Source organism: Rhea pennata, chromosome 18, assembly GCF_028389875.1.
Source record: "Rhea pennata isolate bPtePen1 chromosome 18, bPtePen1.pri, whole genome shotgun sequence".
NCBI lineage: Eukaryota > Metazoa > Chordata > Aves > Rheiformes > Rheidae > Rhea > Rhea pennata.
Genome location: NC_084680.1, coordinates 11,010,466 through 11,036,187, shown reverse-complemented (window position 1 = coordinate 11,036,187; position 25,722 = coordinate 11,010,466). Strand labels below are relative to the sequence as shown.

Here is a 25,722-nt window from a genome sequence, read left to right as displayed (position 1 = left end):
GGCAGCGCATGGCAGCCGCCCGGCTCCGCCGGCTGACACCCCGATGTAACGCTTTCCAGATGTGGCCGCAGGAAGACAGAAGCAGAGCTGTTCCCTGCTGAGGAAGCTGGAAACGGTCGGAGATAATGTGGAATTCCTGAACCGGAGCCAGGGCCTGCCTGGGCCGGCGAGGAGCGGCAGCGCCGGAGAGGCAGAGCGCCGGGGCCGGCACAAAACTCCTCTCTCTTTTGTGCGTGTGTTTTATTTTGGGAACGCTGCATGTAAAAGCCCTTAATTTATCCGCCGTGTGGGCTGCCGGCCGTACCCAACAAACGGAACATTTTCTCCGTACCCTTGTGCGGGTGATAAACAGCCACCGCGCAGAGGCAGCAGAGACTTTTTTCTTCGCGGCGATAAAAACGCTCCCAGCAGCTCCAAGTTTCTTGGCTTGTAGATTATTATTTTTCCCTCCCTCTCGGAGGGGAGGCCTCAGTCATCCCCCCGCCGCCCCGGTACAGCACCGAGCGCGCCGTCAGAGCGCGCAGGGGGGACGCTGCCGCGCCGCGCCTCGCCCTCCCCATCTGCTCCCTCCTCCTCCTCCCAGGTAAACGAAGCGGGCAGAGATCTCTGCCCCGCTCCGGGCAGGGATACGCAGCCGTCCGCACGCCCTCCCGGAGGGCCGAGCCCCGGCAACCATCCCGGGAGGGACCCGGGGCCGCGGGGCACGCGGGGGGAGCGCCCCTCGGAAGGGCCGCTGCTCCTGTCCGCCCGCCCGCCTCCGCCGGGGCCGCGCCGCCACCCGCCCCGCTCCGTGCCCATTTGCACAGCCGGTCGGGACGGGCGTCCAGTCAAGCTGGCGATAATAGACTTGCAGAGGGATAAAACGGATGTTTGCCACGAGCAAAAAAAAAAAGCGGGGGGGGGGGGGGCACAAAGCTCAAGCCCAAGGCAGGAAACTTGCTTCAAATTAAGCGTGCCCCTGAACACCAGGGGCTCACGTGCAAGAGAAAAATAGGATCACGGTCGGCTTTGCAACCCCAGCGCACCCCGAGCCCATCAGGTGCCCGCTGCAGACCCCTGCCCTGCGGCACCGGCCCCCCAAAGACCCAGATCCGGCCTCTTTCCGCCTCGATCGCACTTCTAGCGAACGCCGACGTTGGCTGCAGCTGGCCTGGATGCAACCAGCCGAGGCTGAAGGTAGCCAGGTAAAAAAGTGCAGCCGGCGGGCAGAGCGCCCAGCGCAGCCCCAGCCCTCGGCAGGGCACCACCGCGGCCGCCCCGAACCTCGTGGGCCCGGAGCCGGCGCACGAAACCCGGCCGTTCATCCGGGCTTTTTTGTTTTGCTTTTTTTTTTTTTTTTGTTTTGCTGCTTTTTCTGCTGTGCCGCTCCCCCCCCCCCTTCCATTTCTGGCCAAGGCAGATATCTCAGAAAAACAGCATTTCCTGTGCTATTTCAACACTTTCTTTTCTCAGGCGGAGCCATCCGAGACCGGCTTCCAGGGCTCGAGGACGGGCTCTGGAGCGGGCCCAAGAGACGAGCGACCTCGGGGACGGCGCGTCGCTGAGAGCCGCAGCCCCGGCGGGGCGCCCGCGGGCACGGCCGCCCTCGCCGCCCGGCAGGACGAGGCGACGCTCCCGCCGGCGTCCCCGAGGCAGGGCGCGTGTCTGAGCGGGGCTCGGCTGGCGCCAGCGGGCGCGAAGGTCGGCGGAGAAGGAAGGCGGCCTCGCGCCGCAGCCCCGGCCGCCCCGCGCGGCCCTGCGCAAAGGGTCCCGGAGGTCGGTTTGAGCAAAAGCTCCCTCCGTGCACGAACAAACCCTATAAACGCATCTTCGGGGGGAGAAAACGCGGGGGAAGGATAAATAAAAGGAAAACAAATTGCACGCTGCCGGGCTGCCGCGGGATCGTGCGACCGGCCCGCGCGGGGCTGCGGCGTGCGGAGGGTCTCCCAACGCGAGCTGGGCTGCATTTTCCCAGCCGCGGAGGAGGCCCCAGAGCAGAGGGCACCGGCCCAGCTTCGCTGTTCTCTCCTTCCAGAGGCACCAGACGATCCAGAGCGACCCGCCGCGCGCTGCAAACGCGCCGCGGCTGCAGCCGCAGCAGTGCCGGCAGCAGGAGCAGCACCGGGGAGAGCAGGGGTGGAGAACTGCCCTTTGCCCGGGGTCTCACGGGGGCTCCTCCCGGCCCATCCGAAAAGGCCCAGCGCCGTGCCGCCTGCTTTGCCCCTTGTTTTTGCTCGCGGTGCCCAGCGGATGGGCAGGATGCTCCGGCGCGCCTCGCTTTCCGAGATGCTGCCCGGTGAGCCCCCGGCGCGCGCGGGGAGCCGGCCGTCGTCTCCTTTACGACGTCCGCTGCTCCCGGTTTATTCTCACGTGAGCGAACCCGTCGGCCACCAAACGCGGAGGGAGTAATTCAATTTAATTGCCTTGGCTCCTGCACGACGCCCGTGAGCGCGCTGCGGAGCGAAGGCCGGGGCGGCCGCGCCGCCCGCTCGCAGCCCGGAGGCGGCGTCACCGCGGCTGCCGCCCGCCCCGATCAAACCTGGGAGCGAAACGCAGCCCCTGCGGAGAGGCACGAAACCCCGGCACGTCCCACCCCTCCTCCGACACCGCCTCGCCCTCGGAAAAGCCAGCGTGGGAGCGGAGGGGGCTCCAGCCGAGCTCCCGTCACCCGTGATTTGTGGCGTTAATATGCCAGGGGAGGGCAGGGAGGGGACGACGGGGTGACAGCGGCTGGCGGGAGCCGGCTCCTGGAAGCCAGCGAGCAGGGTCAGAGCTGTAACGCTGATGGATCTGGGGACCTGGTGCAGCACCGGGCGCAGAGGGAGGGGAGGGAAGAGAAAGGGAGCAGACGACGAGGGGCGGCGAACAGCGCAAACGCGTTCGGTCTTTGCACGGCAGCGTCGCACGAGCCTGTCGCAGAGGTTTCGGGAACCGGACCCCTCCGGCAGCCGGGCAGGGAGCGTCGCACCACCCAAGGGGCGACCAGTGGCAGCGCGGAGGAGCGAGGCCAGGCAAAAACGGGACAAGGGGACCGCGCGGCCGGGGCGCTGCAGGGCTTCTTAAGACCTTGGACGCTTGAGACGCTTAACCACAAGAATATCTCGGTTATCCTCACCGCAAGCGGCCCGCGCTCGCGAGCAGCTTCAAGGGCAGGGAAGGCTCCCGGGCGCGGGGCCGGGGCGCGAACGGGGAGATCTCTCCAAACGCTGCTCCTCCTAGCCGCCCCCACGGCTCCTCCCCGGCACAGTTCACACCCGACACCGGCGGCGAGGCACACGCGATTAGCAACGGGCCGCAGCCAGGCCCGTTAAGGAGCCACTGCGTGGAGACAGCAACGTTTTGCTGGGAAAAGGGCAATTTAATTATCCTATCTTGTGTTTCGTGACAACACAGGAACACGCTGCTCAGACACAGAGCGCGCTGTGCAGACAAATAGCATCATTTACAGCAATTTCAGCTCTGCCACTAAGATGAGGCGGCTCCTGGCTTTGCAGGAAGGCTGTTACTCGTGTTCACTTGCTTCCCCGGCAGCAGGAGCTTTTCCAGCCTCTGCTCCGGCAACGCCAACCCCCTGGCTTTTTGCACTCGGGATAGCAAAGAGGTGCAAGAAAAGGGACAAAACGTATTTTTCTTTTTTTAAACACGTAAGAATCTTTCAAATTGCAAAACCCCCGGAGCGTTCAGTTCAGCTGCTGCATGCAAGTCCTCCATAAGGCTATTCCCTTCTCACCCATAATTAACATTCATCCACTCATCCAGACAAGCCCAAACTGGTACCTTTTCACCAGGCCCCTTCCCTAGCTTTCAGCGATCCCAGCTGAAACACAGGGTCTGAGCCACCCCCCGCGTTGCAAAACCCCAAATCTCAGCGACTCTCTGAGCCGGCGATTTACACAGGGAAGCGCTCGAGCTCCGGCACAGCCGAGCCGCCCGCGCGCTCCTTCCCACGGGCGCCTGCCGGGGTGGCGGAGACGCGCTAATTAGTGCCTTAATCAGAGTCGTTAGCTGGGAGAGCGCAGGTGCGGGGGCAGCAGCGGGGCTGAAACGCGAGAGCCTCCGGCACCGTGCGCGACGCCGGGCCAAGCCGCACGGAGCAGCTGCTCCCTGGGACATCCCGGCCGCCGGCCCCGCGCCGAGGACGAGGAGAGCTGATGAGGCCGGCAGACGTCACGGCTTTTTCCACCCAGGGACCTGGTACCTTCAAATCCGGCGTCAACGCACGCGACTAAACCCAGGCTGCGGACAGTGCTCCAGCAAGGACACGGGTGCAGCCCCCCGCACGTCGTCCCAGGCAAGAGGGCAACCCCCGGCCGGGGTGCCGCGGGGGCCCAGAACGTCCCCGCGCAGGATGCGCCCTCCTCCGCCCCGCCGCGCAAACCCCCGCCCGCCCCGGGCCAGCCGCCCCCCTGCCCCGGCGGCCTCGGCCGCCTCCCGCGGGATTGCAGCCGCTCGGCCGCCGCGTCCTCGAGGACCCTCCCGCGCTGCTGCTCCTCGCAGGGCCAGAGCCGCGCTGAGAGCAGATAAGCGTGAGCGGGAAGAAAGGGACTTTCCAGCGAGGAAAGTTGTCTTCCTGTCACAGAAAGGGAGCAAAGGAGAAAACGGATTTCTCTCGGCTTCCCACTCAACGCCAGCATCGTCCAAGAAGCCTCAACAGGCTCGTAGCGCCATGGCCAAACCGCGCCTGGGGCCGGAAGGGGTCCTCCGACGGCAAACGGGGGCGGATTTTGTGCCAGCCCGGTTGATTCGTGCTGCCTCAAGTTCCGCAGCAACGCTGAAGCCACCTGAAATCTCCGGGATTAGGAAATTCCCACGCCCCGGCACAAACCCAGCGGCAACTGCAAGTGATGAGCTGGCTTGTTCTCCGACCTGGGAAACGACCCGACGACCTGGGTTAGGGACAGGTGACAAAAGCAGGGAGCTTTCCACTGGCACCGGCACCTCGGGGAAGCCAGCACTGCTTTGGTTCCCGAGAGGAGCCCGCCGCCTGGGAGCGTTTCCCCCCAGGATCCCCCTAAAAAGCAGCTGCCAGGGGTCAAGAGTTGCAGACGCATCCTCAGCTGCACGGCTTCCCACGTCGCCTCTAAAGCCAACGGAGAAACAGGAATGTCGGCTACACGAGCACACGGACCACGCCGGCAGGAGCCCCCAGGCAGTTCTTATGCTCTTCGCCACCTGCACATCCCGAAACGTGGAAACGTGCCGGCGCACGCCGCGGGCCGGCCGGGCTCGGGCATCGCGCTGACCCGCTCCGACGGCTGCAAAAGCGCGTGCCGGGCGCAGCTGCCCCTCGCGCCGAGCCGAGCCACGCCACTCGCCTCCCCAGACCCTGGGTCAATGCCTCCTCCACCGGCGCAATTTCGGGCTCCAGACTGGGCCAGCACCCAGCCCTGCAAGCTTGGCTTTGCGGGCGGCGAGGGGCCGCCGCGCCGCGGGTCCCAGCAGCGGGAGGTTTCTCACCGCAGCTGCGTCGTCCTCGCTGCTGGGCTCCGGGAAACCTCCCCGCACGGGAGCCCGCTGGGGCCGCCGCGGCCAGCGCGCGCGGGATTTGTGCCGCGGATCAGAGAGCCCGGGAGCGGTCGGGGAGGAGCGCACGCTAACCGAACCCAACCAGCCGTCGCCGAAAACAACGCGTCCCTGAAAGGTGCCCAAATCGGAGACGAGCAACGAGAGCCCAGACTGAAGGATGTTCACGCTGACGTTTCTTGGGTTGTTTTTCTTAATCAGATCCACTGTCAACACACAAAAACACACAACTCGCACCCTAGGGGCACTCACTCCTGACCCCGGCTCAGGAGCAGCGAAAACGCAATGATTCAACCTCTTCCTTCGCCGCGCAGGATCGAGCCCGGCGGGGCCGAGCCCTCCCGAGGAAGGGCAGCCTTCCTCCCCGTGCCCGCAGCCCCTCGCCACCGCCGCCGCGGCTCCTCTAAACCCGCCGGCGGCGGCCGAGGAGAAAACGCTCGCGCTGAAAATCCGACCGTGCGTCATTCAACTCTCATTTTGATTGTTAAAAATTCATTAATGAGAGCAGATTGGTATTATATCGCTGCCTTAATTAAAGAGGGCTACGGAACAGCATTTTAAATAGCAATGTCATTTTCTAATTGACACAGCTACGTTATAAAGAAAAATACTTAAACAGAACTTGAAACTGAGCCGGCTTCTTCTGACGGCAGGGCTCATTTGGGCTTAAATTTTTAATCCGCTCATGAAATATGTACAGGCAAGGAAAGGGATAACGTTTCTCAAGGTGTACGATTCCTCTCGGCCGCGCCGGAGAGCTCCAAGGTTATCCTGGGGAGGAAGGCGGCCGGGAGATCACCCAGGCCGGGCGCTGGCCGAGCCGATTTTCACCCCGTGCAAGAGCCCGTCATCCAGACCCTCCGCGAGAGCCGGGAGCGACCCCCCGCCCGACCCTCCGCTCCTCCCGCAGCCGGAAACAGCTTCTTTCGGCTAAACCCGGCGCCCCCTCCCTCCCTCCCTCCCTCGCGCGCGCTCAGCGCCTCTTCCGCGCTGTGTAAGGTGTTTCGTACACGCGACCTCCTCCAGCCTCCAGTTGATCCCACACGTTTAAGAGCACAGACACCTCCTGTTTTCCACTTAGGAAAAAACCCGGCCACCGCTTCAAGTGCCAGGGCAGCAAATCAGGCATGAAAACCGCGGAGGATGCCAGAACGCAGAAGCGGCTGCGGAGCGGCGCGTCCCCCCTCGCCCGCGCGAGGCGCGAGCCGGGGCAGCGGTCCCCGCTCGTGCCTCCGGCGGGTCCTCCCGCCGCCGGCGGCACCCCGCGCCCGCTCTCCCCCGGCGCGCGCGGAGCCAGGCAGAGCGAAGTCGCGCGGGAGCGAAACGCCGCGGGCCCGCGGGGCGGCTCCTTCGGGCGCTGCTGCTAGGGCAGAGACGCAGGTGCAGGAGCGATTTGGGAGAGGGAAACGCCAGCAAGGGACGGAGGCGGCGGCAGCTCCTTCGCGGCGCCTTTTGCACCGAGCCGGGCGGGCGCGCGCGGGCCGAGCACCCGGCTCCGGCGTCTCCTTCCTGCCGCGAGGGGCCGGGGCCGGGGCCGTCCAGCTGGCTTGCACAGGGGCCAGCCGGGCTGTTTAATCAGCGAGAGCGATTCGGCCGTGATTTCTTCTGATCAAACATTACAGATGCTCCGTTTCGAGCCATCTGGCAGCAGCCCGCGTTTGCTGCCGCAGCGCCTCGCGGCCCCGGGAGCGGAGCGGCGAGCGCGAGCAGGAACGCGCGGCCGGACGGCGGGGGCCGAGTCCCCCATCGCCGTCCTCCCCGACGGCACCCCGAAGCCGCCGCCTCTCGCTCTTCGTTTTTAGGGCCAAAAAGTGACGGGTCCGGCCAAAGCCGCGGACGATACGGTGCCGCCGCGGGACGGGGCCGGACACGCCGGAGAAGCCCGACTCGGCGCCGGCACCGGCCGTCGCGCCGCCAGGGCAGGCGAGGCCGGAGGGAAACCGCAGCCGCGGAGCCTCGCAGCCTCGCGAGCGTTTTCCCCGTCCCCGCTCGGCGGCTCGCTCGCGAGAGCCGGAGCAGGGCTCGGTGCATTAAAAATAACTGAAGGGAAGGGCTCGCACTTCATTACTTTCGACAGAACTGGGTCTCGGTCACGCCAAGCGGCCGCCGCGGCAGCGCCGCCCGTGCCGCCGGCCCCCGCTGCAGCTTCTCGGTGAACCGCAGAGAGTTAAAGGCTGGCGGAGGCCCCGAAGCACGAGCTTTATGCATATGTAGCCAGTGTAATACAATTATGCATTAATATATAACCAACAGTCACGGTAATATAACATTACAGTAGGTAGATTATCCCATCTCCTGTAATTTATTATTGTTATTTGTAATCCATTAGTGTCCGGAGCTGAACCGGGGTCGGAGCGCGGCGTCCTGGCATACTTCAGCCCGCCGCGGCACGGACGGGCCGCGGCGGGGAGGGAGGGGGGGAAACGCAGAGGGTCGCGCCGAATCCTGCCCGGAGCTGCCCCAGCACCAGCACCCCCAGCACCCCGGCGGGCGAGGCGGACGCGGGGCCGCCGATCCGGCCGGGATTGCCACCGAGGAATCCCGGCTCGCCGCGCAGGGGCAGGAACAAAGCCCAACTGGTTTGGCGCCGCCGCCGATTAATCTTGATCGACACCACCCTCCGCAGTGAGTCATCCCCCCGAAGTCAATTTACATTTTTATTAAATCGCACAGGAAAATTAGAAGCGTTATTACTTCCCTCCGATTCAATACGCGTTCTGCGTTCCCCCACCGTTCACGGGGTGGGAAAACATCGCAGCTTTCCGGTTTAACCGTTTCTTCCCAGCTTTCCTGACCCCAAAGCATCCCTCGGTACGGCCTGGAAATAAATCAGATTGGCCTTCGCATTACGGAAGTAGCAGAGAAACCAGATACCTCCAGGGAAAGCCGAAGGGGCAGCAGCGCCGCTCGCCCGGAAGGGACCGCGGCGGAGGGAAGCGGCGGGCGGCCCCGCGCGCGGGACCGCGGCGCGCTCGGCCCGCCGAGATAAAACCACGCGCGTGCCTGCACGCCGGGCCGGACGAAAGGGGCTCCCCGGGGCCATCGGCGCCTCTGTGCTCGCGCGTAGGTTTAGTGGCGTTAAAAAAAAAATTTTTTGTAATTAATATTTGCTCGAGGGGAAGGCCCAAGAGCTCCCACCGGGATCGCGTCTGTTTAAGCGGGTACTCAGACCGAGAGTCCTTGCTCCGAAGAGCATTTAATCTGACTTGGTCAGAAAATTATTTCTCCAAGACAAATGCTCTTACGATGAAACTATTTCTCAAGGATGAACGCCGGCGGTTTGCAACAGCCAATCAATTTCAACTGCGTTTCCTGCGGACGGAGCAAGAGGAAAGAAGGGAATTTCCATTTTGCGATCAAATTCTGAAAGTCCTGTATTTTTCTCCTAAATCAGGACAAAAGCACGGTTTGAAACGTCTGCGCTTGCAGCCAAGGGGGACGATTCCAAGTTGCAGCCGCACGGTTTGCAATTCAATTAGCTCGGCCGCAGACAAGGCCCCGGGGCTCACCAAAAACCAAGCGAGCTGCCCAAGGCCGAAGGGGAGGCGCGGGGGCAGTGCCCCGAGCGCCGCGCGGTCCCCCGGCCCCCTCCGACGGCGAGGAGGGCAAAGCCCCCGGTTGCGCCGGGCCGGCTCTCTACGCCACTAGGATGCTCTTTGCCCCAGGAGCCTTTTGCAAACAGGCAGCTGCTCAGACCCGGCTTTACACGGGGAAAGCAGGGTCCGCGCCGCCCCCCACCCCGGGCTCTTCTCCCGGGCTGCAAAGCAGCCGCGAGCGGAGCTGGGAGAGGGAATCCCCTCGCAAGCCGGGTCTGGCGGAGGCAGGCTCCCCGCTCGGTGGGGTGGGAGCGGAGGCGAGAGGCGGCTTTGGATTTCCCAGGCTGCCTCGAAACAGCCTTTCGTGAATTCCTCCGGTGCCTGCAGCATTTCTAAAGTCCTGTTTTTCCACTCCAGCTGCCCCCCCCCCCCCCCGCCTTGTTTTCCTTCTCCGGCTGCTGACCCAGATTTCATAATGAATGAATCCATGCAGCGCTCTTCAGACTTTAATTATTTTTTCACTTTTTCTCATCATACATTATGCATCAATAAAAAAAAAAAAAAGGAACGAAACACAGCACAATTAATTTAAGCTTGAATGGTTAACTCCTGCCTATCACTAATAGCAAAAGGGTCTGGAAATTGCAGCTCTTACTTTAGACCTTGCATTAACACTGGAAATGAAAACAAACAATTTTTAAGAGGCTGCAGCAGTCCGCCTCAGACAGCGGAGGGCAACTAATGTATCTCTTTGTAAGGACTTCTTTTCTGTGCTCTTTAAGGGGAGCCTCTGCCCCGTACCTGCCCCCTCCTCCCCTGCGCTCCGAGCCCCGCGCGGGGCCAGGGCAGCGAGGCAGCAGGACGCCCGGCTGACAGCGCGGCCGAATCCGAGCAGCTGCTTTCGCGGGCGAGCTCTTCGCCGGAGCAAATCCCCCCCCTGGGGATCCGGAGCAAATCCCCCAGCCGCGGCTGGTTCGCTGGATCGCTCGGAGCGGCGACCGCGGCAGCGGCGAGCACGCGGCCGGCTTTCCTAAACTGCGCCTCCAGCCCTCCCTCCGCTTCCCCGCCGCCTTCCGGCCCCGCGCGCTCATCCTGCAAAGCGCTCAGCACCCTCTGCAAAGCGCTGAGCCTCGCCAGCCCCGGGCAGGCTCAGAGGGGAGTCCAGGAGCGGGCGCCGGGGCAGGGGGTCGGGCTCCCGGCGGACCCCGGCGCCCGGCCAGGCTGCAGCAGCACCCTGCCAACTCTCTCCATCGTGAAATCCCGCCTGCCCTGGGACGCCAGGGAAGCTGGTGGAGACCCACCCTCACTGCTGACAACCACCTGGACAGCTCCTCTTCTAAATGGTGAGACTTCAGTAACTCCAGCTCCTGGGCACAAGTCACCCAGGCGAAGCCCCCCCCCCCCGGGTTAGACCCACCGGAGAGGCGACGTCCCACCCTTCCCAGGAAGGGGAGAAAGACGCCTCCAGGAGAAGACCAGCACCCACCTACTCTATCAATCCTGACCCTTCCAGCCCAAATCCTACCCCTGCTGCAGCCAAACAGCACCTTAAGGCTGGTCGGGATTTGACCCTGGATCTGCAGAGCTCTTCCTCCAGCCCTGCCCGGGGCTCATCCTGCCCTCTCGGCACTGCGCGCGCTTAGCGACGGCGGCAGGAGGGTGAGGAACGCCCGGCCAGCCCACCCCAGCCCTCCCCGTGCTCGGGCGCGCTCGGTTTATGTCAAGTGGATCTGATTTTGTACTATCGTACAGTACTAAAGCAGCCCACGTGCAAAATATGTGATCGAAGCCATGGGAAGCATATGGAAAAATATCTCTAAGCACAAACACCGACCTACTGCGTGCGAGCTGCTGAAAGCCATAAATCTACAAAAAAGGGGGGGGACAGGGGTCACCCAACCCGAACGCGCGCCTCCTCGCAACCCCGCGCGCTGCCCCGGCAGCAGCGGTGGCCGCCGAGCTTCCCAACGCCTTTGCAAGAGGTTTCCCGGGCACCACGGAGAAAGGAGGTGAGCAAGCGCTGACCGGAGCTCACCGGAGGTTTCCGAGCCACCCTGCTCGCCGGCGGCCCCGCCGGAGCCTCCTCCGGGGCGGCCAGGAGACCCGGGCCACAGAGCACGGGGCCACAGTCCTCCCCGCCGCAGCCCCGGCTGTCCCCTGTGCTCCCTCCCGCGCGGATGCAGGAGCGGTGCTGGGAGCCACCGTGGCCGGGGACGGTCTGCTCGCGAGGGGCTGAGGCACCTGAACCCACCAATTTTCATCAGTCCTTCTGGCAGGAGGAAAGAATAATCCTTGGGGAAAGATGTTTTTGGAGGCTGCTGAATTTTTCTTGGCACTGCTCAGCGCAGCTTTGATTCATTCGAAAATCCCAAGCATTTTAATAGAGCCAGAATATTTGCTCGGAGGATGACTAGCCCTCCGCAAAATCGTTTCCAGCCTGCGAGGAGCCGGCGCATCGCGAGAAAGCCTTGAGCTTTACGAAGGCGCTCGCAGCCAGCATCCGCAGGCCCCAGGCTCCTCCAAACGCTTCCTCCTTCCACCTGCCGCGACGCTGCCCCAGCTGCCATGGCCGGTGGGACCCCACGGAGCAACCCAGGGTGGGGGGAAAGGCTCCACGATGCTCACAAGCATCCCCGAGAGCCCCTCAGTCCCCAGCCTGCATCCAGCAGGCAGCCAATTACTCCAGCCACCCTGAGGTCCACGTGGCTATGGGTGCTCCACCAAGGCTGGGTGCCATTCACCCAGCGGGGGTAATTTCTGCTTTGCTCCCACACAGCTTTTGGCGGTGGCCCGTCTCCGCAGCAGGAGCTGCCAGTGGTGAGCAGCTTCTCTAACCCTCTCCTATGTTGACTTTGGCTGGCTTCAGTGGTGCCTCTTCCTTGGGGCCACCTCGCAGGTGGTCAGCCAGCGTCGGCAGACTATTTTCCCTCAGCCCAAGGGCAAAGGACTAATTTTTTTTTTCGCCCTTTCATCTATTTTAAGATCAGACACCTAAAATTAGCACCACTTGCACAACAGGCCTCTGAGCTTCAAACCTGCCCTCCCCAAACAGCAGCTGAAGCAAGTTGCCATTTGAAGCATTTCTACAAACTTCTCCAGCCATCAAAATAAGTAAATAAATAAACAAACACTAACCACCTAAGCCAAACCGTTTGCTCCAGGGGGATTTAAAAATAAATGTACCTGCATAAACACTGCTGCCCACCTCTATTACCAGTAAAGAGCAGGAGCCCAACCCCTCGCACAGGGCCCCCTTCTCTGCAAAACCTCGGCCGTGCTGAGCACACCACAGACGCTTCTCAGAGGCTGCTCCTTCTGGGGACAAAGGGGAAAAGCCAGCAGATGCCAGATCACCTGCGTGGGAGGTATTTTCCAAGAACATAAAAAACTAAGGAGGTCTCACCCCCCAAAAAAAAGCTAAGCCGGGACTGAGCAGGCAGACGGACAGGGGAAGACCCAAGAGATGCTCAGGCTTTGAAGTCCACGGGTCTTGGTTTGCCTCTCTCAAAAAGGCAAGTGGATGAGCCTGCACTGGGATGCGAACTGGCCATTCCCGAAGCCCTGGGTGCTCCAGGAGGAGCAGGATTAGGCCCCGGGGCTCATCGCACCCTGGTGTTAACGCTCCTCGAGGGTGGGTGCGCGGCAGTCTGAACGGTGGAGTTATTGCCCGCACAGACCTTGCTCGCAACGAAACTCTTGCTTAGTATTTGTAAAGTACCCCGGAGTTAATTAATTGCCGTTAGTTCATTAGCTAGACTTTGCCCGTCTAAGCCCTCGCCGCGGTGCGCCCCTGCAACAGCCGCCCTCCAGGAACGTCCCCGCGCTGCCAGCTCGCTCGAGCAGCCTCGCGGGGGCAAAGCGCCCCGGCCGCCCCTCGCTCGGCTCCCCCGGGCAAGGCGGCGCGGGAGACCGAGGCCGCCGGAGCCGGCCAACAACAACAAACTCGCGCGCGCGAGCGACAACGGGGGAGGAAAAAAAAAAAGAAAAACGCAGCGAGGAAACGCTATTCAGCGGGGCTCTTCCCGAGCGCGCACTGCGAATACCGCCGCGGCCGCCTCCGGCTCGCTCGCTGGAAGGGAATTCGGCACCTGCAGACGGGAACGTCTCCCGCTTCGGCGGCCGCTTCCAAGGCGAGCGCGTAGCCGGGCCCGGAGGTCCTGCACGTCGGGGCTTTCAAGCCTCTCCGAAGTATTTCTCTCTTCTCTTTTTTTCCCCCCCTTTTACTAGCCTAACACGGGATTTGCTCGCCGCCCGCATTCAGCATCTCCATCACCACTATCCTGTCCCCTGAAACATCCAGCGGCAGTCGTTCCGCTGCCTGACCACGTATTTTGGGCAAAGCGGAAAAATCCCTGCAACTATAATTTTTTCGCACCGGAACAAACCTTCCCTTCCGTCGCTTCCTCCTCCAGGGGCTGTGCAGGTCGCAGGATTCGGCCCTCGCCTCGGAGCGCGCCGGGCCGGCAGAAAGCCAGGACAGGCTTCAGACACCACCAAGTTAAAAATACCTATCTTTTTCAGGCAAAAGTTCAGTCCCCAAACGGTAAGAGAATCGGGAAAAATGCGGCGGGCCCGGCCGGTGGCCGGGTGCCAGCGCGAGAACCTCCCTTCGGAGGAATCTGCACAAGGAGTCTCAGCTAATCCACCCAGGACACACCAGCATTTCTTCCTGGTGTTACTGGGTTGGGTTTTTTTTCCGTCTGCTCAGCAGATCTGCCGTTCGCCGGGAGCGCGCGGGCAGCGAGGTCCTGCCAGGAGCCCGACGCCGGGTGACGGCCGGAGCAGCAGCCTCGGGACCTGGGTTTTCTTGGCACGAGGCCGGGGATTACAGTAGATTGAACGAAGGAGGCCGGTGCAACAGCTAGCAAGAGCACACAGCCTTCCTCAAAAAAAAAAAAACAAACAAACAAAAAGTGCCTCAGTTTCCCCATCGGAAGCGGGAGGCAAACCGCGCCTCTCCTCCAGCTTTCGGTGCACGGCCACTCACATCTTTCGGGTAAATCCCGCGCGACCCCAAGCAGCGCCGCTTCGTTCCTGGACACCCGCTTTAATTACAGGTACCGAGTTGGCTCCTGCCTCTCCCAAGAGCCGTGAGCTAATTTCCCGATCCCCTTTCTCCGAGAGGGTCTCAGGAGCGCCGCGCCGCTGCCGCACGCGAACCGCGGGAGCCGGCTCTGGCCAGAAGGCCCCAGGCGGGGCCGGCACAGGCTCCTGGGGGCACGTTATTTTCCTTCTTTTTCTGTTTTTCAAACAAGGGGGAAAAGAATTAAATCATCCCCCTAATTCCAGGAAAAGCAATCTGCAAGCGTTTCCCCGCAGCACTTTATCTGCGTCTTTATTTCTCCTCCGCAGCCACGAAGGCGGCAGCGCCCGGGGCACCGCCGAGCTCTCGCCTTGCAGCCCGCCGCGGCCCCGGCTTCGCACCGCCGGTGCCCCGCGCTGCCACTGCGCTTGCTGCCTTTGATTTAAATCGAGCCACGAGACAGTCTGCTGGAAAAGAAATCGTCAACTGCAACGGCAATAAAGTGAACCGCGAACCAGAGGGTCTCGGCTGGGCCGGCGGCTGAAGGTGGCAGCAGCCCCTCGGATCCTCGCCCCGGGGACAAGGCATCCTTCCTCGCCCCCCGCTGCTTCCCCCCCCTTCCCAGGCTTCCCAAAGATAAAAAGAGGGGGGGAAAAATTAAATAAATGTGTGCACGCCTGCCCCCCCGCACGGGCCGGCCCCGGCCCCGGGCGAGCGTCGCGGCACGCAGCGATGCTCTCCCGTTCCTCTCTTGCAGGATTAGGCACGCGTCTTCTCCCGCGCCGCTTCGCGGAAGGCAGAGAGGCGTCTCGTTGCTGCGGCCCCCCCGGGGAAATCTCCCCCTCCCTCCGCGCCGCGCTCTCGCGGCCTGGACGGCGGGCGAAGGAAGCTTTCCTGCATCTCAGTCTGCTTGCGGGCCCCTTCTGCATCGCTCCCGCCGCCGGAGAGGCGCTTTCCGGCACCGAGTCACCGCGGGCCGAGCCCCAGAAAACGCCCGGGCCAAACTCCCACCCCCCCGTTTCGCAAGCGGGAGCATCGTTGTGAAATCCAGCTCCTTCAAACAGGAGAGCAGGGCAGAGCAAGGGCGAAAGCAGCCAGAGGTGCTCTGCCCCCGTCCGCCCGCCGCCCGCTTCGGCGGCTTGCAATCACCGTTTCCAGCATTTCTCGCGTGGGTTTGGGGTTCTTTTTCCCCCCTTCTCTTCCTGATTGCTGCAGAAGAGATCCCAGCGAGGAGCGGAGAGCAACGCTTCAGAGCGGCAGAGCTTTTCGTTTTAACAGCCCACTCGCACGCGTAAGGCCGAGCCCACGCCGCAGCGCCGGCAGCAGGGCGGCCACAGGCTCCGGGTACCCGAAACCGAATCCCGTCGCTCTTCCTCCCTCTAAGCTCTCTCCACTACGGTAATCAGTGTTGGTTGTAACTGCAGACTGCGCTTTTTTAACTGCCAACCATGCTGCAACCTTTTTTTTTTTTTTTAATTATTATTAATTTGGGGGCTTTAAAACTATAGAGGAAATCATCCAAAAGAAGTTTGTTCAACTAGCCTGTCAGTTGGAGGAAGTAAAATTAAAACAGAAAAAAAAAAACCAAAAAACAAAACTCTGAATCTTAATAAATCATACGTCCACACGCACAAAATCGGCGAGATCTGGGCACGCCTCCAGAGCCAGGCAAACAGAATATAACGGAATAAGGGCTCTCGCGCCGGGCGCTCTCGCCCCAAAATCCCTTCCCGCGGCTCGGCGACGGGGCCAGCCCCCCTCATCCGAGCTAAGGCACCTCCAAAAACTCGCCAGCGGAGGGGCACGGCCAGCCGCTCGACTCGGCTCTCGGGACGAGCCTGAAACCCGCCGCGTCGCCCCACAGCCGCCCGGGGCTGGTCCGGGCAGCCCCACGGGGCGCCCGCCCCGGGCAAGAGAGCCTCGTGAGCGCCCACGCGGGAGGGAAACGCAAAAAAATAAACCTCAGAAGTGGTCTTACCGGGTGGGGAGGGGAATAAAAGCAAAGAAAAAATGCAAAAAAAATTTGCCAAAAATTGCAAAAAAAAAAAAAAAAAAGACTTGCAAAAATATTGCAAAAAGAAAAAAGAAGGGAAGAGGCAGAAGGAATAAGGGTAAAGATGTTGGAATAACATCCCCCAGATACGCAAGCGCACTAAGAGGGAGGCAAAAAGCCGGAGCCAAAGACCAGAAGGCTGCGGCCGAGTCTCCGGCCGGTGCTTTCAGCTCGCGGCACGGCCCCCGCCCGCACACGGATGCCGCCCGGCCACGCGCGCAGCTCGCCGGAGCGAAGGGGCAGGGACGGGCGAAGCGGGCGAGCGCAGCCCGGGCCGGGCAGGGCACCTCCGGCAGCTCCGCTTCCCAGGGCGGACGGCCGCCGGGCGGCTAAAGGGCGCCCGGTTCGGCTCTCCCGGCGACCCCCGCGGAAAGTCCGCCGGGCGCCCTCCCGCCCCGGCCCTCGCCCGGCGAGCGGGGCTGCCCCTCCGCGGTAACGCGCGCCGGCTGCCTTCTCCCCTCCTCGGTGCCACCGAGAAGCCGGGCCGGGCCGCCGCTCTCCAGGGCTACGCGTACCGTTTTCTGAAAGCGGGCTGATGTCATCGACCGGTATTTATAATGCTGAAAACATCCCAAAGCGCCATCTCTTCCAGCTCCCAAGCACACTGTGTACTCTTAATAAAATAATTGCAGTGATGAATAGCTCCTTATAACATTCCTCTTCCCCAGCTACCGACAGGGCCAAGAACTGGGATGGAAAGTCTTTTTTTTTTTTTTTTTCCTAACACTCTTTTAAGGTACGTTCTGGATTTCACCTTTTTGCAACAAAACAGACACTGAAGACTTGGAAAAGATTCCAGCCCCGTTCCGAGCTGCGCCGCCAAGTATTTCCCCACCGTTCACGGACATTAACTACAAGCTCCCTCTCGCCCAGCGCAGCCGCGTTATTGCCTTAATACTGAAGTCTGCAAATCGCCGTGGGTCACTCTCGGCCCTCAGTTAAACTTAGAGGATGTCGAACCCGCTCGATGAAACCGATGCGGACGGAGCCGCCGACCCCGGCGGCGCTGGCCCGGCCCACGGCAGGCTGCCGCGCGCGGGGTCCGCTCCGACGGGAGGCTCCTTTCCTCCCCCTCGGATACGGGGAAAAGCGGTGGGGATTGATCGCCTGCTTTCAAATCCCGATGTGCCCACGATTTCCATGCTGGTAATTACAGAGACAAACCAATGCGCTGGTTTGGGGGGGAGTATTTTGATTTTTTGTTTTTGTTTTTGGTAGAGCCACTTCTGCCAAACTAACGTGCAAAGCTGCGTTGAGCCAGGGCGCACGCTGGCCTCACCTTCGCCCGCTGCAGCCTCCCTCCGCGTGCAAAGCGGGCGGTATTCCCGGCCAACGCCGGCGTCCTGCTCTCCGGCTGCTTCCCGCAGCACGGGAAAGTCGCTGCACCCAAAGATGCACGATCCCAGCACCACGGGAGCACGGCAGGGAAGGGGCAAGGACAAGAAAAAGGGGCATCCAGGCCAAAAAATCCCTCCGCTGACCCACGGCCTCCCATTTCCAAAGGCTAAACCTGCCTCTCAGACGAGACCCAAAGCAGAGGGAGCGACCTGCCACACGGCATCCGCTGGCTTTTTCCGTGAAACCAGGAGGAGCTGCCAGGCAGGCAAGAAATCAGATCCTAAAGCTGCCGCTGCAAACGCCCGGACACCTGCGCGCGCCTCCGTCCGCTGCAGAGCGCGGCAGCGACCGGCTCTGCGCCGCTGTCCCCAACGTACAGCCGGCTCTCAGCCGAAACGCCGGCAAAACCCTCTCGAACCGGATCGGTTGCAAGCAGCAGAGAAGACAGAGTCGGGGGGGGGGGGGGGACACGCGCGGCGCTGCCTTGCCCCGGGTCCCCGCAGCACCCGGGGCAGCGAGCGGGTCCCCGCGCGGCGCCAGCCTCGCCGCGACGGCCGGGCGCTCTCGCCGCCCCCGGCTCTGCTCCGGTGTTTAGATAAAGTCTCCGGCATTTACAAACAATAGGTATCGGCTGGCCGGCGGCCAGGCTATCTCCGGCAGGGATCGCGGCTGAGCCTTCCCGAGCGCTTCAACGAGGGCCGCAGGCGGTCGTCCCGGGGGTCTTCGCTCTCCCCCCGCGCCACGCTCGGCGGCCCGGCCCCGACGGGGGTCCCCGGCTCCCGCGGGCGCAGACCCGGGTCGCCTTCCAGCGGGGGCCGATTGCATCCCGCCGCCCGCGGCCCCCCCGGCCCCGCTCCGCCGCGGGCTGCTCCCCGGGGAGCGCCGGGAGCCCCGCAAACGCCGCGCGAGCAGAGCACGACCGCCGCGCCGGGCCGAGCTGCGGGGAAAGCCGCTGCGCCGCGCGGGCTCCTTCGAGCAGGAAGGGAGGCTGGGCGGCCGCCGAGGTACAGGAAACCCCTTTCTACCTCGTGCATCGCGCCGCTTCCTCTGTATTTCTTTAACCTTTCACTCGGGGCCTGATTTATGCCTTCACACTGATTTTTCGCACGCGTGTACGTCCCCGCTCCACGCGCCGCAGCTCCGCGCCAGCGGAGCGCAGGCAGGAGCCGGAGGCCGTTTCTGCGGGGAGCGGACGGCGAGAGCCCGCGCGTGCCCTCCGGGACGAGCCCGCTCCCGCGGCGGGCGACGCGCGGCTCCGAGCCGCCAGCAGCGCCCGCGCCTGCCGGGGGCAGCTACCGCGAGACCCCGCGGGCAGAGCCCGGCATCAGAGAGACTCGAGCTGGCGGGGCAGGAAAGGATCCACGTCCAGGGCGGCCCGGAGCATCCCAGCGGCGACCGTCGCGGGGCAGGAGCAGGGCAGGGGAGACGCTGCTAACGGAGGAACGAGCCCTTGCGAAGGCTGAAGGCTCCAGGGCAGCATCCAAGCGGGAGCAAGACGGTGCCTGGGAGCAGGAAAAGCAGCAGAGAAGCATCAGGGCAGGCGTGCAGGGATAAACCACATATAAACACATCGACCCGCTAGGCCTCCAGTTTGGGGCTTTTTTACCAGCCTTGCACTAACCGAGGGGGTTTCAAGTCCTAAAGCCCCACACGGTCCCATCCTTAAAGCCGACAACACCCGGCCCGGGGCGGCGGGGAGGACGGGAAAGCACGAAAGCGAGCGCGAGGCACGACAGCGCCTCGAAGCCCCATCTCCATCGGGCCCGACGTGCCACTGCTACGAGCCACCCGCTCCCAGCAGCCCGCGAGCCCTGCGCCGCCGCACGAGGGAAACGCGGCTGCAAAGGTTATCGCTGCGGTGTCTGACCGAGCACGAAAATCCAGCCCGGAAAACAGAAAAGGGAAAAGACGACAGAGGAATCGGAAGAAGGCGGGGGACGAGAGGGCTGCGAGGAACGACCAGTTTGCCCACGAACCGTCTTTTCTTCAAGGAAGGCGAGAGGGCTCACAGCAAATGAAAACACGTTTCCATTTCAGGAGAGTTTCTGGGAAAATAAATGCCAGATCTGCTATAAAAGTTTATCTGCGTGCGCGAGAAAGGGAGCGAGCGCGCCTGACTACGGCATGGAGATGTCATTACTTCCATGCATCTGCCTTACCCAATTTTATTTAGCTGCTTTCTGCACCATTTCATGCTCATTCTGCTGCTGAGCTAGACAATTGCTTTATAACTCTAGGGTGCAATTTGACTGTCTGCGAGCCGCACGCACGCGTGCGCGCGCGGATGGAGCGGCGCCTCCTCGCGCCCCCCTCCCCTGCCACCCTGCTGCTGGGAGCGCGGGCTGAAGGCTTGCCGAAAAGATAAATAAAGAAATAACAGAGTGAGGCAAGGCGAAAATTAAATTAAAACTCTAAGCCACGGTCTCTAAGGCAGCACGACTCGGAAGCGGCGCGTGGGGAGCAGTGGACCCAGAAAGCGACAGCTCCCCGCTAAGAGTTAGGGGGAGGAACAACTCAGGTTGTTGCGGTGCACTGATTTTTCCGTGCTTTGCTTTTCTATTTATTCATTTTTAACAGCAAAACCTTGTCAGAAAAGACACGTTCTCAGTTTCTGTGTCAGCAAAGGGGTGTTTTCCGAGGCTACGTTTTTTTTCTGTCTGAAAATCCGGGAGCAGTCGGCGCTGGCGCGCGCGGAGATCCTTCCGTAGGGCTTTTTAAATTCTTATTTGCAATGTTATTTCGGCTGCTTTGCGCTGCCTTGATGTTTGAGCTGCCTTCGGAGAGACAAAACCGCTCCTCCCTCCTCCTCTGCCCTCCCTCCAGGCACACGCTTTTCTTGGAGGAGGAGGAGGAGGAGGAGAGGGGAGAAATAAAATAAAAGACGAGCAAAGAGGAAAATGTCAGAAAGCTGCTTTTCGTGCGCGTGTCAAACGTTCAAAGTTATTCCAGAGTCTAGTCTTTAAACGCAATAAAATACAGCAACTCCTGACAAAATCGATTAAAACAAAACCACCCAGGCAGTTCCCCGACGGCTCCGCACCGAGGCCGAGTGCCCACCTGGGCCATTTCGGAAGCGATTACGGCGCCGCCGGGCCGGATCCTGCCGCCCCGCCACGTCCCTCTGCTCCGGCGGAGCCCCGGCTCCTCCGCCGCCGCACGGCCGCGGCGAGGATGCTCCGCGGCTCCCGGGCGCCCATCCGGGGCCACCCCCTCGCCCTGGGCTGCCAGTGGCCCCGGGAGCTTCCCGAGCACCCCCGGGGCCCAGGCGCCCTGGCCCGCAGCACCGCCGACGGCGCTTGTTTTGTTTCCTTAGCCGCCCTGCAAAAACAAATAAATAACAAATAAATAAATAAAACCTCAGCCGGGTGGCAGGAGCCTGGCTTACGGGAATCCACCCCTGCTCCCAGGAAGCAATACTCCAGCAGAAAGGTTTTTAACCCGTTTCTTAATAAATATTTATTTTCACGTTCAAGATGTGGGTGGAACGGAGCCAGGGTGTATTTTCCAGTGAAATGTTTTGATTCCCCCCCTCGATTTTTTTTTCCGCCCCCCTCCAACAGGAGCAAAATGCCAACGATAATATTTGCAATGAATAACTAAAATTCTGCGGCTTTCTCCCCCGCTCGCTTTTAAATAAATAAAATGCCCTAAATACGAGAAGTACAGACGCTCTCTCAAACGCAGCAGGACGATGTGGAGTAAATTCACGGACTCTCAGAGGATTTATTCAGCTGTCACAGCCAAGATGCGGGTAAAGAGAAAAATTCCTTTCCGACTTGTTTTGCATATGTCAACCGGGCGAGGTCAAGCCCTACGTTACACTTTAGCGAGAAAGAGCTGAACCCTGCGCGCACCGCCTCGTGCTCCTCCAGGGACGCGGTCCCGCGCGTCTCCAGCGGCCCCAAGGAGCTGCTGAGCCTCTTCCAGAGGCGGGTCACGGGATCCCGGTTTCCTTCCCGGGATGCTCAGACAAGGGGTGGCACCTTCTCCGGGTTTCGTCACGTCTCTCCCTGCAGCCCTTGCTGCCAGCTGCGACGCGAACGCAGGCGGCCCAGGGCAGAGGTGGGAGCGCGCGGTCGCTCCCAGCCTCCTGTCCGGCTCCTTTGCCTTGTTTGGGTTTTCCCGGCGTTCCCGCTCGGGATTCAGCGGTTTCGTGCACGGCCAGTTGTCACCTCGCACCCCAAGCGGCCGTGACCGCCCCTGGCAGCGGGAGCGGAGGACGGCCGGACCTCGTGGAGGCCGCCGCGCAGCTCCAGGAGGGAAGCAGCCAGCTCAGGCTTCGACAGCAGCCTCGGACACCGATCAACTGTTTCGTCCCTCCAAGGGCCTGACCCTCGAGGGAGGACGTCCTCAGCTCGCCCGCTCCCCTTCGCTCCCCCAGCACCCACCACCTCCTCGAGGTGCACGCGCAGCAGAATAAAAAGCAGCAAGAAAAGGTTTCCGATGGCCGCTGAGCCCTGGTGAAAGCACGACTCCCCGTGCACGCCGGCTTCCTTGGCGGTTCCCGTGCCCACCACCAGCTCGGGCCTGGCGAAACCCTCAGTCGCCGCCGCACCCCAGCGGCCAGAAGATCAGGACTCTCCCTCGCCTTGCCAGCTTCAGGAGCATTTGCACGATGGCGTTTTCTCAGTTTTCCCCTGCCAGGGGCCTAGGGACGGCGCAACCCCCAATGAGATGTCCCTCATCATTTAAGACCTTGTAAAAGAGAGATCCGCAGCCCCAGACAGCTACTCAGGAGGCGCCCGGTGGACCACGAGGTGTTTACGAGCCTCACCCAGCGGCCGCTCCGGTATCTGAGCGGCACAGCTGTGTCGGGAAAGCCCGCTCACCGGCAGATGTGACCGCAGGCAGAGGGGGCCTCGCCGCCAGAAGACCCCGATGAGCAGGCTGGAGACGTTCACCGGAGCCAGGAGAGCCCAGGGCAGAGCCGTGGCCCGGCCTCGGAGATGCACGGGGACGCGCCGTCCTCCCGGCAGCCTCTGCCTGGCATCTGCCCCCGGCTCAGGAGACGAGCAGGAAAATGAGATACTACTATTAAAAGTGCCCAGAGCTGGCCCTGCTTCCACCCATGACATCAGCAGGGTTATCTGAGTCGAACCGCGGGCAGCTCTTGGCCAGGGACCTCCTCAGTTATCCTTTTTAGACCAAACTGAGCTGAGATTTTGCTGGGGCCACACGGTAACGGAGCTGGATCGTGGCCCCCGGCTGCTCTACCTCTCCAGCTAAGGCGCAAGGCAAACGGAAACCACGCAAGCTTTTGCGAACGGCAGCTCCCGGCCACGGGACAGGGCTGGCAAAACGCTTGTGCTCTGCAAGGCGAGGCCACCGTGCCCATCGGACCAGCCGGCCTCCCGCCACGCGCCGAGGCCCCGGCGGCCCCGCGCCGACCTCGCTGGCAAGGGCTTCGTGGCATCTCCGAGGCTTTTCTCGCGCTTCCCGGCTCTACCTGCCTCCTCCCACGAAGGACCCGCTGACCTTACAACAAAAGCAAAATTTTTCCTGCAATTAGCAACCAAAGGCCAGCAGATAAAGTTTAGGAGTCATTTCTGCAGCGGCACAACGCACAGCAGGTACAAACCCGGACGGTGCATTTTAAACAGCTCCCGCAAGCAGCTGAGTCTGCTAATAAGCAAGTGATGTTAAGTTGTAACCCACCCCCCAGCCCAGCCAGTGCTGTCCTGAAGTAGCAGCGTTGTTTTTCCCCTGGATGCTCCACTAAACAGATCATTCCCAGGGTGCTGAACAGCATGTTGCAAAGACCCACCCTCTCCTCGCACTCCCCACCACATGCACACACGCATTTAGAAATGAGCAGATAAATCAGTTGTTTTTCATTTGCACCAGCGTGAAAATCCTTACCCGAGACCGCAGCAAGGTGACACACGTTCCCCCTCTCCTCCCCCCCCCCGTCAAAGTCAACATGACTAATAACACAACGTTTTATTTAGCATCCGCGGCGTACCGAGAGCACTCAGGTCTGGAAAGAAACGCAAGGATATATGTAGGGATCTGATCCTGCCCACATCAGCTGGAGGTTTGGACACTCTCTTCCACAAGAAGCATCAAAGGAAACGTAAATACTTAAGACAGCCGCCCCCTGAGATTAAACCACTTTTGTGCAGTAAGAGATAGGCACTCTCTGCTGAGGTGGGTGGTATTTGATGACTCCAGACACCTGCATTTGATCTATCCAAAACGAGTCTCTCTGACTTAAAACCAGGATGAATCTGGGGGCAGACACTGCAGGTGAAATGCACTGAGACTAGACAGCAACTTTGGACAAGTCAACACAGCAGCATTTTTCTTTTCTTTTTTCTTTTTTTTTTAATCTCACAGCAATATCAATGAGGGGCACCATTAGCACAGTTTTGGGGAATGGCAGATCCCCACAGAGAGACCCAGCAGAGCCCCACAGAGAGACCCAGCAGAGCACAGGGCTGGGCTTTCCCTGCCCAAGCCCCCCGGCCAGAGTGGTCCCGGAAACACTCCGAGTGGGCAGGGCCACTGGGGTGGCTGCAATAGGGTCTGTACTTACTGTTAGAAAGGAACAAAATAAATTGCAATTCTTAATAAATACATAAATAAATAAAAAGAATCCCAAAGGTTGAGTGCCAATTTAAAGCCAAGAGAAGTCTGAGTGCAGGGGCTGCTCGGGGCAGAAGCGGCGCCAGTGCCACCGCCGGCCGATCGCCTGCGCCTTGCGGTGAAGGCGGCAGGATTGGCCCCCTCCTGCCCTCTCGCCCGGCCTCGGCTACTTCGCTAAAACTCCCCCCTACCCCGCTCCGAACACCGAGCCCTGGAATATCGCTCCTGAAACCAAGGCACACGGAGGCATCTGCCTTTACAAGCCAAGACTTGACTCAGCCGCTGAGACGATGGCAAAACCCGGCTAGGAATAGATAGTAAACGTAACCAAAAAAAAAAAAAGAGGAAAAAAAAAAAAAAAAGAGAGGGAGCGAGCCGGCAGCAGGCTCCAGGCGCGCCGGGAGCCGCGGCAGGGGGGATGACACGGCGGGCAGGAGGCGGCGGCTCTGCCCGCTCCCCTTCCCTCTGCTCGGCTGCGCGCCCCAGATGCCGGCAGAGGAAGGTGGAGAGGGAGAAAAGGCGGCGGCGAGAGCGAGCAAACCCGAGAGGGGACAGCGAGGGAAGCGACACGGCCGGCTCCGCGGGCGCCGAGCCCCGCGGCGGCACCGAGCCCGGGCAGCAGGGCCCCTTTCCCGGTGCCTCGTTTGAAAATGCCGCTTGCGCCGGCGTCGCTGCGCTCCCTCTCCCGCTGCCTCCACCAGCGGCCGCACGCCCGGCCCGGCCCGGCTCGGCCCGGTCCCGCTCGCCCTCCACCGGGGGCCGCGCCGCCCTCGGCCCCGCAGCGCCCCGTCCGCCCGCGGCGAAAAAGAAAAGGAGTGGGAAAAAAATATCGAAATAAATAAGAAATAACGAAGCGCGCAGGGGGGCAGCTAGGGCAGGCCCGCGCGGCACTTTCCCAGCGGTGCCCCGGCGCTGACACCGAGCCGCCCTCGGCGGGGGCAGGGGCGCAGCGCATCCCCCGGCCGCGGCCGCCCCCTCCCCGGCCGCCGGCTCGGCTCCCTGGAAGGGAGGAAGGGGCAGCTCGGACGCTTCGTCTTTCTTTTTTCGATTTTTTCTTTTTTTAAAAAAAAAAAATCCCCCCCCTCCCGCGCCGTAGGAATTAAGCAGCTTTTCGAAACAAAACTCACCCAGCGGCAGGAAGTGTTTGGTGTCCATAGCTGGTGTTTAACTCATGCCAAAAGGATTGGTGAAGAGCGGCGGAGGCGAAAAACACACACACACGGCGCGCACAGGGGAGGAGAGAGAAATCAAAGCGAAAGAGGGAGAGGGAGGGGGGGAAGGGAGGCAAAAAAAAAAAAAAAAAAAAGAAAAAGAAAAAAAAAAAAACAGGAGGAGGAGGAGGAGGAGACGGGGGGGTACCGAAGGCTTCAGCCGCGCATCGGCGGGCTCCGCGGCGGCGCAGGCAGCGCGGCCGAGCGCGAGTTGTTGCAAACTCCCAACAACGTAACTCCGGCACTTGTGTCGGCTCCGCGCCGCGCCGAGCCGCGCCGAGCCGCGCCGGGGCCCGCGCAGGGGGGAGCGAGCGCCGCGACCGCCCCGCAGCGACCGCCCGCCCCGCGCCGCGCCCCTGCGCGCCCGCGCCGCGAGCTGGCGCAGCTGCGAGCTCGGAGAGGGCGGGGGGGGGGGGAGGAAAGGGGAGGGGGAAAGAAAAAAAAATAGTAGTAAAAAAAAAATTGGGGGGAGGT

At 61.8% G+C, this 25,722-nt stretch overlaps 1 protein-coding gene across 1 annotated transcript in view; it reads right to left on the bottom strand.

Moving 5' to 3' along the window:
- The window catches only part of RXRA (retinoid X receptor alpha), a 111,208-nt gene extending 85,701 nt beyond the window's left edge, over positions 1-25,507 (bottom strand). The window contains exon 1 of the mRNA XM_062590732.1: positions 25,165-25,507. Within this exon, the coding sequence (XP_062446716.1) occupies positions 25,165-25,192 (28 nt within the window). The 5' untranslated portion in view covers positions 25,193-25,507. The remainder of the gene's footprint in view (positions 1-25,164) is intronic.
- Between the last annotated feature and the right edge of the window lie 215 nt (positions 25,508-25,722).